The sequence below is a fragment of the Nymphaea colorata genome, chromosome 9 (genome assembly GCF_008831285.2).
Source record: "Nymphaea colorata isolate Beijing-Zhang1983 chromosome 9, ASM883128v2, whole genome shotgun sequence".
Lineage (NCBI taxonomy): Eukaryota > Viridiplantae > Streptophyta > Magnoliopsida > Nymphaeales > Nymphaeaceae > Nymphaea > Nymphaea colorata.
The window spans coordinates 5,313,910-5,328,030 of record NC_045146.1 but is presented as its reverse complement, the minus strand read 5'-3'; the positions used below and the strand labels follow the sequence as shown (position 1 = coordinate 5,328,030).

At 37.6% G+C, this 14,121-nt stretch overlaps 1 protein-coding gene across 1 annotated transcript in view; it reads right to left on the bottom strand.

The window, feature by feature from the left end:
• Window positions 1-1,330: 1,330 nt before the first annotated feature.
• The window catches only part of LOC116260243 (probable LRR receptor-like serine/threonine-protein kinase At1g53420), a 66,166-nt gene continuing 53,375 nt past the window's right edge, over window positions 1,331-14,121 (bottom strand). Inside the window, exons 15-23 of the mRNA XM_031638420.2 lie at window positions 8,110-8,159; window positions 7,621-7,991; window positions 7,350-7,545; window positions 7,020-7,172; window positions 5,707-5,825; window positions 4,892-5,102; window positions 4,446-4,683; window positions 4,196-4,346; window positions 1,331-1,537 (exon numbers count right to left, since the gene is read on the bottom strand). Coding sequence (XP_031494280.2) covers window positions 1,331-1,537; window positions 4,196-4,346; window positions 4,446-4,683; window positions 4,892-5,102; window positions 5,707-5,825; window positions 7,020-7,172; window positions 7,350-7,545; window positions 7,621-7,991; window positions 8,110-8,159 — 1,696 coding nt within the window. The remainder of the gene's footprint in view (window positions 1,538-4,195; window positions 4,347-4,445; window positions 4,684-4,891; window positions 5,103-5,706; window positions 5,826-7,019; window positions 7,173-7,349; window positions 7,546-7,620; window positions 7,992-8,109; window positions 8,160-14,121) is intronic.

Genomic DNA, 14,121 nt, shown 5'->3' with positions numbered 1-14,121 from the left:
TGGAAGGCCTCTTGTGGACATTTCTATACTGAAGCCACCACTACAATTTTTTAGATTATGTATATATCCTTTTGCTATAATTTTGTTATTCAGATCAATGATTTAATAATCTCTCGCTCTCTCTCCCTCTACCTGCAAACTATGTCACAGTGAACACATGACAAGCTACGTATACAACCATAAAGACTGTTACTTACTGAATGCTTTTGTGGGCATTTCAACAAACAAATGAAGGCGCTGGCAATGAGCGTCTGCCACAAAAATGATATTCCACGAGCAAACATTGTGCACTAAGATGCTTCAATTTAAGAAGCATTCACAATAACAACACGTAACAGCAGAAAAATGCAACCGACAAGGACAGTCATCTCTCAAACGAAAGGTTATCGTATAACGTGGCATTCCCCGCCCATTACTGCATCATTTCTAGAAGTTTTTTCTTTGCTGCTCCGCCACGCCAAAAATTCCAAAGTTGAACCAGCACGCCTTACCATAAAACCAGAGAGAGAGAGACGGCTGGAAATGGGTGCCGGAAAATTAAGCGAGAGATTTCTAAAAGAGGTAGCCGAAAAATGAGATGAGATAGAGAGGGTCGGAAGAAAAAAAAATCTCTCTTTTTCTGTTCCAAAAAAAAGGTCGTGGGTCCTTTCATTAACCTTTAATGGGTACTTCAGTAAATTTGTTTTTCACGTAAGGGTTTTCGTTGGAAACAGTCCCAAATGTGGTCAGTTGTAAATGACCATCAAAAGGTTAGGGGTTTTTTGCTATTGACCCAAAACTTCAAGGAACAAGGAGCCACGGCAGGAGCAGATCTCGGGCTGAAGCACCCACCCTACTTCCAATATGCCACCAAGCACATGAGAACATGAACATTAAAATGTTCCCACTTGTTTTGTATTCCAAATTAGGGTCATATTAAAGCCAATTATCGGTTTAATCGTCATAACAAATGAAAAGCTAGACAGACAGAATCCAAGAAATAGAAGACAATACCATGGCAGCAGCACGGTCTTGGGCATGCCCTAATTCTATTTAATCGTTACAACACAAAATACAAGGATTACATAAGAGTACATTAATGAAAGACAAAACAATAGGCTTTGCCAGTGACTGTATGGCCTTTATAATAATACACACAACATAGATCGAGCATGGCTAGAACAACGAACAAGTGTCATCAGGACAAACGCAAACCCCTATTAAGCTAAAGCAAGTTTTATTAAACTCTTAAGCTTGACCTAACACATCTTAAGCTAGCACTTTACATTGGAGTTCTTGCACTTAGAAGAGTGAACATTTGCACTTGAGAAAGCTCCACTCATAAATGCTGCTACTCGAATTTTAGAACATCCTGAACTGAACTTCGCCCTTCAAGGATATCAACAATCGCAGACATTTTGGGCCTAAGAGAAGGTGAATGACAGGTACACAAAAGAGCCAAATTCAGCATCACAATTGCTTCGTCATTGGAAAAGTTTGATTCCAATTTGGGGTCTACCAACTCCAAGAGGTTGCCGTTTTCTTGCAGCACATAAGCCTGTAGTGTTATGTTACAGCAATTAGAAAGGCACATTCTTTTCATCTCGTTTTTGGAGCTAGCAATATCATCAAAAAAATAATTCACTTTTCAGTTACTATCAAACTGATTTCTAGATTTACTTATCTAGTATGACATTCAAATGTCACAAAATGTACTCATAACGACCCCAGTAGTTCAATACTATGTCATTCAAGTGCAGGAACGGCTGTCAATACAAAAGGTACAATAAGGAATTACAGAATATATATATAATTTTTTCCTATGACCAAGAAAGCCCAATTTAAATAAAAACGGAAGAATGGATTAAAGGGAAAATGAAATCCAAAATCCAATTAAAGGGAAAATGGATTTGATCTCCACTTGGACCTAGACCTGATTTGTGATGTACAAGGTTCACCAGCAAGACCAGTATAGCATGGACACGGACATGAGAGTAATTCATGTATCTATTTATGTCACATAGGTATGAGTATGAGTACCAGTATAGGTGCAGGTACGAAATATTTTCAAAAAATTTGGGTGCATGAGTACGACTGTATACAGACATAGTATTAGACATTTGCCCCTTCTAAAATACCAATAAATATCACTAAATGTAATTTGTGTTATAGAAGAAGGAACAGACAGTACTAGACATTTGCCCGAGAAAGGAAGTGGAGTAGTTATGATGATGAGTCAAGAATGACAAAATTATCCCTTTATGAAAAGTAAAAGACGGTGTTAAGAGAAACGTTCGAAAGTAAGGATGTTCAACGAAGTTGCTCGTATAAGCTCAACGAGTTGGAGTGTAAATTCGAACTCGAGTTATAAAACGAGTCGATTTCGAGTTATAAAAAGAGGCGAGTTCGACAGTTTTATGATCTCAACGTTTAAGCTCGACTCTACTCTCGACTCTACTCGTACAAGTTTCATTTTTGTTTCTCCCTTTTTGTTTTTCATTTCTCCCTCCTTCCTGCTCTCACTCTCCTTCTTTTCTTACTTCTTCATCCCCACCTCCTCTTTTTCTCGCGCTGCAACTGTAAGTCACAACCTCCCCTCTCTTTCTCTTCTTCTTCCTCTTTTTCTTCTTCACCTCCTCTCCATCTCGCTTTCTGGCCGCAACGGCAAGCATGGAGGACAGAAGGAGGTACCTCTCTCTCTCTCTCTTTCTCTCTCACCTCTGTCCCTTTCTATCTCTCCTCCTCCTTCTTGTTCTTCCTCTTCTCCTCACCTCATCTCTCCCTTTCTCTCTCGTTGAGGGTTTCAAAAACCCTCGATCTGGTCGAGGGTTTCTACAACTATTGAGCAGGTCGAGGACCCAAGCCGTGGGTTTCAAAATAGGAACCCTTGACCTTGGTCGAGGGAACAGGAACCCTCGACCAGGTTTAGGGTTTCAAAACCCCGTTTTAGAACAGGAACACTCAATCGAGGGTTTCTGAAGCCCTCGACCAGGTCGACTACCTGCCTGCGCATGTACAATTTTGGATTTGGTCAACTTTGACCGAATTCGAAAATGGTCAGACGTCAGGTGTACTCGGTGCGGTCAACGCCCTACTCAGCTGCACCCGTACTCACGTGTCAACACGGATACGGTGCAAATCTGGCGCACCCGTGTCACAATGGTATCCATGTGGTATATGTTTGATATTAATAAAGCATGTAACCTGAATGGTCTCTAGTCATGGTAGATAACCTATTTGAACATTTGTGACGGAAAAATACTACTTGAATGGATCCAAAGACTAGACTAACTGATTGATTTCCATTTTGTCAAACGAGATTGCCTAAGCCATAACATCATTTTCAAGAAAAGCAGTCCAAACGAAGTACCAATTTAAGACTAGTGGAACATCCCATTTATGATTAACAACTACAACAACCTAACCCAAACGGACTCAAATGTCTACTCTGGCAGAGTGGTGGGAAAAAAAAATGTAAATGGAGGACACCACTGGATCGATGTGGGTCCATCAATCTAAGGAACAGTGAGAATTCTTCTGCAAACTAGGATGGCTGGTAATGGGGAGACCGAGACTTGTGAATTTCTTATCTTTCTTAAGATATTCAATACAAGACTAAAACTAGCCATCTTCATTTTCTCAATAAAACTTACATTATAGAGCCAAAACGCCAGCTAAGGAAATTGTCTGGAAAATATCTTGCAACTAATACGAATGATAAGATAGTACAGTAAACTGGGGATACATTCTCAATGCAATGCAATATTGAAGACAGAAAGGCAAGCAGATTACAAAGAAAAGGCACAAGGCCCTTTTGTGTTTCTAGGGTATTTCAAGCATCATCATGTGAGGTGCATCCAGAAAATGTCAACAGATCTTCAAACTAAGGGATCCCATGCTCGGTTTTAGTTGCAAGCAAGTGCATGCGGGTATGTTATTGAAATTAGATAGAAGATGCAATCTGTCTATGAACTCTAATTTTCCAAAAAAAAAAATATAAAGGAAAAAAAGACAAGTTTTGCTTGTATCTCATCTCAGATGTCCAGACTCTACGGTCCATTATCTAGCATAAAATCATAGAATCAAAGCATCAATCTCTAAGATGACTGGACTAAAGAAAGGAATCCGTTAGCATTTAGTTTCAATTCAAGAGCTCTCTTGGTGGCATTCTCATTTATTATCTAAACGAGTTATAAGAAAGTGAGTAGAGACATACCCTGTCTAATAGAAAAGTATAATCCTCCCCAGGTAAGCCACTTGTATTGCTTTGGCCACTCACAATTTCCAAGACTACAACACCAAAACTGTAAACATCTGCTTTTTCTGTCAAGTATCCCCGTGTTGCGTACTCAGGAGCCATATATCCTCTGCAAGGACAATCAACAACAAGGCTCTGTGCTAACTAAAAATGAAATAAGAGAGAGAGAGAGAGAGAGAGAGAGAGAGCACTTGAAGCGGTGACTCACATAGTGCCAGCTATTCGAGTGCTGATGTGTGTATTTTCATCCTCGTGAAGCTTTGCTAAACCAAAATCAGATATTTTAGCATTCAACTCCTTGTCAAGGAGGACATTTGTAGCTTTGATATCTCTGTGAACTATCTTTAGCCTGGATTCTTCATGCAGATAAGCTAAACCTTTTGCAATTCCAATGCAGATCCTGCATCTTGTTGCCCAGTCTAGCTTCAATTGGTGTTCAGTTGGACCTATGAATCACCAAATTCTTATAATTTTCAATGCTAGGTAATGATGTGTCATTTATTTAAAAAAAACATTTGGACTGGACTATTGATTTTGAGATGATGCTGCAGACTATTAGGACTGTATAACATAGGTTGAGTTCTGCAAGAGTAGTTAACTGATCTACCATCATCAAAAGAATTATGTCAATTGTCAAGCACATCAACATCTTACCAAAAAGAGCACGCGCCAGGGAGTTGTTTTCCATGTATTCATATATTAGCATCAACTGCTTGCCATCGATACAACAGCCAAATAACTTCACAAGATTTGGGTGTTGCAAAGCAGATATAACACCTATCTCATTCAGGAATTCCCGATTTCCTTGCTTTGACCATGATGAAAGCTGTTTAACTGCAACTACTCTTCCGTCTGGTAGTGTTCCCTGTGTTTAAAGCATGAAAAATAAGCAACTTATGTTGATGCTGACCACAAATTTCAGAATACTGGTGAAGTAAAAGAAAATCTTATACAAGGCAAAGTTAGAACCCTAGCATAGATACATACTAATCTTGTAAAATGCAAGGTTACAACCCCAGAACGGATATATATATTTAATCTTTCAAACTGTGCCAGTGTGGAGGTAGAGAATGCACTTCCCTCATTAAAAATAGCTTTAACATGGACATATGACATACTATTGGAGAGATGAAAGCTTATATGAGATCACATGAGATCACAACCCTATGACCTATGATAAATATATTAATTTTTTTCTCAAAGTATGCAAGTGTGGAGAATAGACTATTTTAAATGTGCTTCCTAGCAAAAACCAGCTTTAAAAATGATCCTAAAGAATAAATCATATTTTCTCATTCTGCTGACCTAGTGTATATAATACAAAAACCAAGCATATGTATGACTTTTCGTAGAGGAATTTATCTTCCTAAAAGAAACAAATATTGCTAAACTATTATGCAAAAAATGTTTCTTAAACAAGAGCTAGCATGAACAAAATCATTTATAATTTCACAAAATTCAAAAGGTACCTTGTAAACTGGTCCAAATCCGCCTTCTCCAACCTTTTTTTCCAAATCAAAGTTATTTGTAGCAGTTTTTATCTGATTCAAGCTGAAATAGCTTTTTTTCAACTTGAGATCTCTGAGTTCTGCAACAACAAGAAAACACTCAAAGAATTTTAGGCATGACAATCCTAACAAATTTAGTTCATAAACTATAATTAGTTTATCCTCTAACTTAAAGTCATCAACTCACAAGAAAACATGTGATCCAAGTTACATTGACCACGAAGTAACTAAAGTCCTAAAAACTGTAGACTTGTGCAAATATAGATATTTTAAAATGTCTAGAGATGCCTGTGCTGATACTAGTAATTGTGGATGCATCAAGAAGCTGCTTTTGATCACATCAGAGCACCAAGAGGACATTTTCATGTTACGGGACTTTAGATTTCCTGTCCCTGCTTCCATGAACTAGTAAAATTCTTTCTTGCTCCAAGAGTATGTATTCACAAGTTTCTGTCCAACATGTGCATATCTAGCCATCACACTCTTCTTATTAGAATTGGGAAAAGAGAACAGAAACAAGAAAGAAAACAGAAACCTATGATGCAGGATGCACCCAAACTATGTGACACCATAACCCGCATTTGTGCGAGTAAGCTGCCCAGTCAATCAGACCTAGAGACACCTCAAATTTTAGACAAGTAAAAAAACTGTACTTCAATAAGATACATCAAGTTTTAAAAACAATATGCATGGAAACAACTTCCTATACAGAAGTCCCAGCAGTTTTGGTTGCCAGACACTTTGGTCACGTCATTTAACCAACATAGGTCTGTGCAACTTCAAAGATAAAACATCAAGCTGGAAAGAATGACATGGAATGATGGAAAATAATTATACATGCACATGCATACAATGACACAAATAATTACATTATTACACACAGGCATGCGCGTGTGCACGCGAGAGAGAGAGAGAGAGATTATATTAAGTTTATCTATTAAAGAAAAAAAATAAATGTCTCCTTTTTCTACTAGAGTGCTACGTATATCATTGATTTTTTATCTGCTTAAAAAGCACTTATTGGAAAGACACCCAATGCAATACACTTTTCTAAAAAAATGTATACGAAATTTATTTTAAAACAGTTTACCATGAAGGGGAAGGATGCATGCAGCTATGCTTCTTGGAGGACACAAATGACAGACCTAACAGATGTGGATCATACAAACAAAATTTCATACACACAAAAACTTGATAATATGTTTATATAAAATTTTCCTCATAAAGAGCTAACTTCATATATATTCAGGTAAGCATTTTGTTGTTGAATTCACCTTTGTCCAGAACATCTCCACTTCCAAGATAGCCCTTTAGCCAAAGGATTACCAAAACCAAGATAATGATGAAGGAGATGGCAATGACTATTAGAATGATGACCACAATGGAGGTCTTCTCGGAAGGCTCGTCATAGTTGGTAGGTTTGAACTCTGCAAAAAAGTTATTAGCAAAAGTATGTATCAAACAATTACATTTGAGCTACAGATCAACAAAGTAGTAACGTTTATGAGTCTTGATCATTTGAAGTTTAAATAGAACACATAATAAGTGTTCAGAGACAACCTTGAAAGGAAAGATGCACTAAATAAGATCGATAAAGGACCTACTTGGTGTCACAGAAATAGCAGAAATCAGAGGACCATAAACCCCCGATGAAGGAACATCAAGAGTTCCTTTCCCAGCCCAATAGAAACTGATCTCCAGAGTGTGTTCTGTCACATTGGCATTAAAACTTTTAATAACCTCCTTGCCTGGGGCACCAGCATCGTTCTGAATGTTGAAATTCTTTAGTACTATCTCATGCTGCAAGAAGAAAAGAACAAAATATTCAGTACCAATATTAAAAGTATCTACAGGTATAATCTTTCATGTACTCACCTGAATTGATATGTCAAAAATCCGTTCTCCAAGACTGCTATAAGTCTGATCATTAGTGAAAATTATTTCAGCAAAGTGAAGTGTGACGTTGTAAATTCCCTTCTGTAGGCATAGTCCATAATATGTCATTGTGATTGGTGAAGAACGTGCATTCATGTATAGTGTCGGATCAGCCATTAGCAATCGAGTTGCATTTGTAACCACATAATCAAAACTTTGAGAATCAATGGATGTCCCAGTACTGGTAAAAGCCCAAGTCTTTGTTGGGCTATAGAAGAACATAGATTCCCCACTTGGTTCTGTGTCTCCTTCGTATGTATTCCCATGAGATGTATATGGATTCCCTCCACAATTTATAAACAAGGAATAGTCTGACAATAAATATGTGAGTAGTTAATAAAACATAATATGAAAGGAATATGATCACCAACTTAGATTAATCATCAATAACCTTTTAATATTATCCCATCTAACCAGTAATTCACTTACATTTTGGTGTACTATCGCAAGGAAAATCCTTCCTTAAGCATGAAGGCACCCTATATGTGGAAAAATGTAAGGAAAAGAACAGAGGCATTGTTAATTCATCCATCATGCTTACAGTAACTGTTGAGAGAAAATAAAGAACAGTAGGTAGTGATTTGCAGATATTTTAAAGTAGGGATGAGCTCTTTATTAATTCTTATTCATTTTTTGGACTTCTATGTAATTTTTCTTTGTCGCCACTCCTGATCTTTATTTAAAGGAGACTAGGGTTAATCAATGAATGATTTTTGTTTCTCTCCAATATCCTGCAACGTCGTATCAGAGCTACCGGGCCCTTGGAGTTTCTGATGTCTGTTGCTTTGATCTTCTATCCTACTCGATCTTCGTTTTCTTCTTTCCCTCTGTTCTTTTCTTCCTCTTCCTTCCCTCCATCTCTCACTATTATACTTTTGCACTCAACATCTTTTTTTTTCTGGTCACGTAATCAGAGAACTGATCACAGTTGAAGTTATATGCCATCATGATCAGACTCTCATCATGGAAGTTGTGTGGATGGATGCAGCACCTCTAGCTATGGAGTAGAGACTTAATCCTAGTAGTTGTTGCAGCAATCAGCCTCCGTGTTGAAGTCAGCAAGAGTTTCTTGTGCAGGAAGTAATCACCCTGGGGTATTCTGAAGAATAGACGACATGGACAGCTCTGAAATTATTGTGGTAAACAGGATCCTTTTTATATATTTCCTGAGAATTTATTTAGAAGTCCTGGTGGCTATTTTTGGCGTGGAGTTTGTATCTGTTAGGGACTGATTGCTTGGTGGTGCTGTTCATCCTGATTGGTATTTGTTCAAGAAATTTTTCATTTTTGTTTAGGTGATGAACCTTAATAACTGTTTCACTTATCAACATATTCAGTGTGTCAGTTCAGGAGCTGAAGTTCTGTTACTTCCATGGAGGACTGTTTTAGGTTCTACTTTTTCAATTTTGCAAAACATATTCTCGTGGGACTGATACCTCAATACCGTGGAGTTCTTTTAGTGTTTCTTCCTGTACTTCATTTCTTTTTTCCAACTTAGTAGACATGGACTTCATATTTGATTGAAACTGTGGTTTTCTTAATCTTGATGTGGTTGATTTTCAGATCAGTTCTATTGCTGGAATAGTATACTATAGTCTGGCATGGGGCAGATTTTCTACTTTTTGCGGCTTTCTTTATTGCCAATGCCAACAAGTTCTTGAAGGTTGTTTTTTCAATTATTGCTATGGACTAAAAAACGGAGCTCAAAACTAATAATTCAGCATAATACAAGGATTTTGTGGATCCATTTTCATACGGATCATCTGTTATGTTGGACGAGAATAATTATGAAAGATGGTCCCAGACTTTTATGATCTCTGTGTCAAGCCATCAGTGCAAGCACATTCTCCTTGAACCAGAACCAGCCAATAAAACAGGAAAGTATGATACACAAGGGGAGGAGACAATTTAGTTTATTATTCTATAGCCAAAGATACCTGGGACAACTTGAAAGATATCTATTCTCAAGAGGAAAATGTCAAACATGTTCTTCAAGTTGAGCAAGAGATCTTCAAGTTACAACAAGGTGATTAAACCAATGTCACCTATGTCACATAGGTATAGGTATGGGTACAGACCATTTTTAAAAAACTTGAGTGCGGGGGTATGGACGTACACACACACGTACGTATATATATATACATGTCAAAAAATTTCAAACAGAATAACATATTCATATATATTATATATATATATATACATCAAAAAATTACAAAAAATTGCAAACTAAAAAGGAAGACAGAACCAAAGCCATATAAGGGGGAGATCGCCAAAGAGACTTAACCAAGCATGTAAAATCAGCATAGAAGATAGAACAAAGATTAAGAACTAGAGTTCCTTCTAAAAATCAGCAGTCTCTGTCACCTATAAAGAGGAAAAATCAATTGAAAGCTGCATAAACAACGAAGACCAGGCATTTCCCAAGAATAACAATAGAACCTCGTACTTAAACCAACATAATGAGGTCAAGAAAGTCTATGACTATTGACTACGAACACGAACATCATAGTCAACAAATTTCTAGTTCAAAGTAGCTACCCTAAACCAACCTGGGGACAAGAACAATAGAGTGCAACCATCAAGCATGTAAAATCAGCATAGAAGATAGAACAAGGGTTAAGAACTAGGAATCAACAAGCAATAAAACAAAAGAGGAAAAAAGTGAAGAAAGAATCAAGAAAGAAGTAAAACAAAGAATCGAGAAAAAAGGGTTAAACGTATTCCTCAAACAAGAGAAACAAAAGCCATTCTAGAGAGGGAGAGAGAGCATTGTTCCTCAACGCCTACATCTGGTCCACTGGCATCGGAGATGATGGAAGGCTGAGCACACGAGAAGATGATGAGGAGTACATTTACCAAGAAGATTGGCTCGCCGTTCGCTGCCTGCCATCACCGCTCACCGCCATGCGTCGCCGCTCGCCGCCTACCGTCGCTGCTCGCCACCTGCTGTCGTCAGTCTTCAGTGAAGCGTTGTCGGACTTCGGTGAAGGGTGAAGGGGAAGAAGCGTAACGAAAATATGTTTAAGGATTTCAAAGATTTTAACATGAGAATTGCAAAAAACGTTAAAATATAACATTAAAATTCAAAATTCACCGAGTCCAAAAATGGTCAAAAATGACCCCATGTATGTTGACCATGCGATGCCGCACCCGCATTGGTACTGGTGTCGTACCGGTACCATGCAGGTACTCCTCTTAAAAAGGAGTACCTGTGTGACAGAGCTATACACAGACTTATGGGGTTGATTTCTTTGAGACTTTTTCGCCTGTAGCACGGTTAGACAGTATTCGCCAATTATATCTCTTGTTGTCCAAAGGTATTGGCCTTTATTTCAGCTTGATGTGAAAAATGTCTTTCTACATGGAGATCTCTTTGAAACTGTCTATATGCAGGGGCCACCTAGTTTTGAGTGTCAAGAGTGTTCCAAAGTATGCAAACTCATAAAAGCTATTTATGGACTTAAACAGAATCTCTATGCATGGTTCCATAAGCTAACAAAAGTGGTATCTAAGTGTGGATCTCAAAGATCCCAGCTTGATCACTCATTGTTCATCAACTGAGGCACATCCGATATGGTGATATTAATTGTGTATTCTGATGATATTGTTCTCACCGAGGAGACTAACCAAGTGATAACTCAGACAAATGAATTCGTACAAAAGCATTTTGTCTCAAAAGATCTTGGTCAACTCTGTTATTTCCTTAGTATTAAAGTGGCTTGTAGTAGTAAAGGGGTTGTAGTGTCTCAAAAAAAATATGTTTTTGATCTCTTGCAGGAAACAAGTTTATTGAGGGCCAAATCTGCCACACTTCCTATGAATCCGTGAGTTCATATTGATGATGATAAATCAGAGACTATTGACTCAAGATCATATAGATCTCTGATAGGAAAACTTTTATATTTGACTATCGCTCGGCCTGACATTAGTTTTGTTGTAAATAAGCTAAGTCTTGGAAGGTTCATTGGGAAGTTGCATTAATGGTGGTGAGATATTTAAAATCAACCCCGGACAATGGGTTATGGTTCAAAAAAGGGAGAATGTATTGTCATGAAAGCCTTTAGTGATACTGATTATGCAGGATCTGTAGATGACAGGAAGTTTACTACAGGTTTTTGTGTCTTTGTTGGAGTTAATTTTATTTCTTAGAAGAGCAAGAAGAAAAATGTGGTTGCCGGATCTAGTGCTGAGTCTGAATATCGGGCTATGGCTCAAACTGCAGCTGAAATGTCATGGGTCAGAACAATGGTTTTAGATTTGGGTCTGTCAATAAATCTCCCAATGAAGATGTATTTGTGCTAACAGGGCAGCCACCTATATTGACAACAACCTTGTTTTCCATGAGAGGACGAAATACATTGAAGTGGATTGTCATTATATTCGAGACTTGGTATAGGAAGGAGTAATTAGTACTATTCATGTCTCATTTGAAGATCAGGCAGCTGATATTTTTACCAAAGCTCTTCCCCTAAGTGATTTTTTGAGAGGATGTAACAAGTTCAGCATGATTGATATCTATGCTCCAGCTTGAGGGGGAGCGTTAAATACCTTTGGCTGTCGTTTAGAGTCTTTTTGCAATGTTAGGAAGTTAGAGTATGTGTTTTTAAAGCTATCTTATTTTGTTTGGACTGATATTGTAAATCTTGTTACCCCCAGCCCTAATCTCTTTCAATTCTGAGATTAGGGTAATGTGAATAAGCTTTTTTGGCTCTCTCTCTCTCTCTGGTCATAATAGTTACTAAGGGTCTTGGTCCTTTTACATACTTCTTATGGAAGAAAGTTGCAAGGAGTAGTGAAAGGATTTTTTTTTCTTGGTGGAAAAATGTTTTTGATCTGCGTTCGAATATTGGTTAATGGGTTAGGTACTTTTATGGAATTTTTAAGAAGTTACATGTCTTATTTGTTATCTTTTATATTTCTTGAGGAACCATATGTAATTTTTGTTTTGGCCGCCCCTCCTTAATCTCTTTTAATCAAAGATTAGGGTTAATATCAAAATAATTTTTCTCTCTCCTTCTCGACCTAGTCTCTTCTCCCTTCGTCTCACGGAACAACCTGCTTCAAAAGACAATGATGTTTGGTGCTAAACCTACAAGCATTTCTATGAACCATCAGCTCCTCCTATATGATGAAAACTCTAAACAGGTAGATAGCAAATCATATTGCTCACTGGCTGACAAACTTCTAAAAGTGACACACCTTAATATATATATATATATACATATTGTTAAAGTTTTCTCGAGTCTTTTTGAAATATAAAAAAGTAGAAGTGGCACTACTTATTATTTTTTTACTTTTAGTGGACTAAAATTGTAAATACACATTGTCGATACCCTAATCTCCTAATCTCTTTTAATATGAGATTAGGGTTACGTGATGAATAGAAGAAAAGTTCTCTCTCCCTCTCTCTCTCTCTCTCTCTCTCGCCTCCTCCTTCCTTAGATCTACAACATGGTATCAGAGCCCTAGATCTAGGACCGTGCTATCTAGGGTTTCACGTTCCTTCGCTCACCTCTGACCTCTTCCTCCAAGTTAGGGTTCATGTCTACAATCTTTGTTGATTACAAGAGAAGCGAGTAAACTAGTTGGTGGAAAGAGGCTAATCACGTTTAACATGTACAAACATGATTAGCACCCTTGTGTTACTATTGGAGTCATTGAGTTGCTGCAAGGAAAAAAAAAACATAACTAATGTCGTTGTCCAGATCTAAACGATGAAGAACTTCAGCCAGATGATGTCGCTGAATGGTGGATCAGATCAAAATGTATCAAATTTGATTTATTTGCTGTCGTAGAAAAAGGTCAGACCAGAGAACGTATGATTGGGTAGGATATTCAAATATGCCTAGTCGTGTGGTGCCTGGTGAACCCTAATAGGAAAAGGTATATTTTATGGGCAGGTTTGAAATGTTATGAAGTTACATCATGGTTGAAGTTGAGTGGAGCTGACAGTTTGTGTTGAGATTTACTGTTCAACCTGTGTATGTTTACTGCCTGCAATCTATATCTGAAAGTGCTGCCATTGTCTGAAAAAAAATTCTGCCTTCGTTTGAAAATAACTTGCTACTTGTGCTTGCTTGTGTTCAACCTATTGCACGTTAACTTGCCACTTTTGCTTGCTTGTGTTCAACCTGCTGCATGTCATTTGTTTGTGGTCTTCGTGTTCTATTACATTGATCTTCTACTATGGCTGACGGTAGTAGATTAGAAGAGTCTAATGAATACAAGATGGCTGGGAACTCTTTTTCTTATGGAACCACAACCAAACTTGATGGTTCGAATTATGAAATCTGGTCTAGCGTATTTATGATATCTATGGCTGGTGATAGAAAAAAAATATATTATTGAAGAAGATGAACCCCTTAAGAAAAAAGAGAAATATGCTGCGTGGGATGAAGATAATAACATTGTTATGGCATGGATTATGAACAGTGTAGAGTC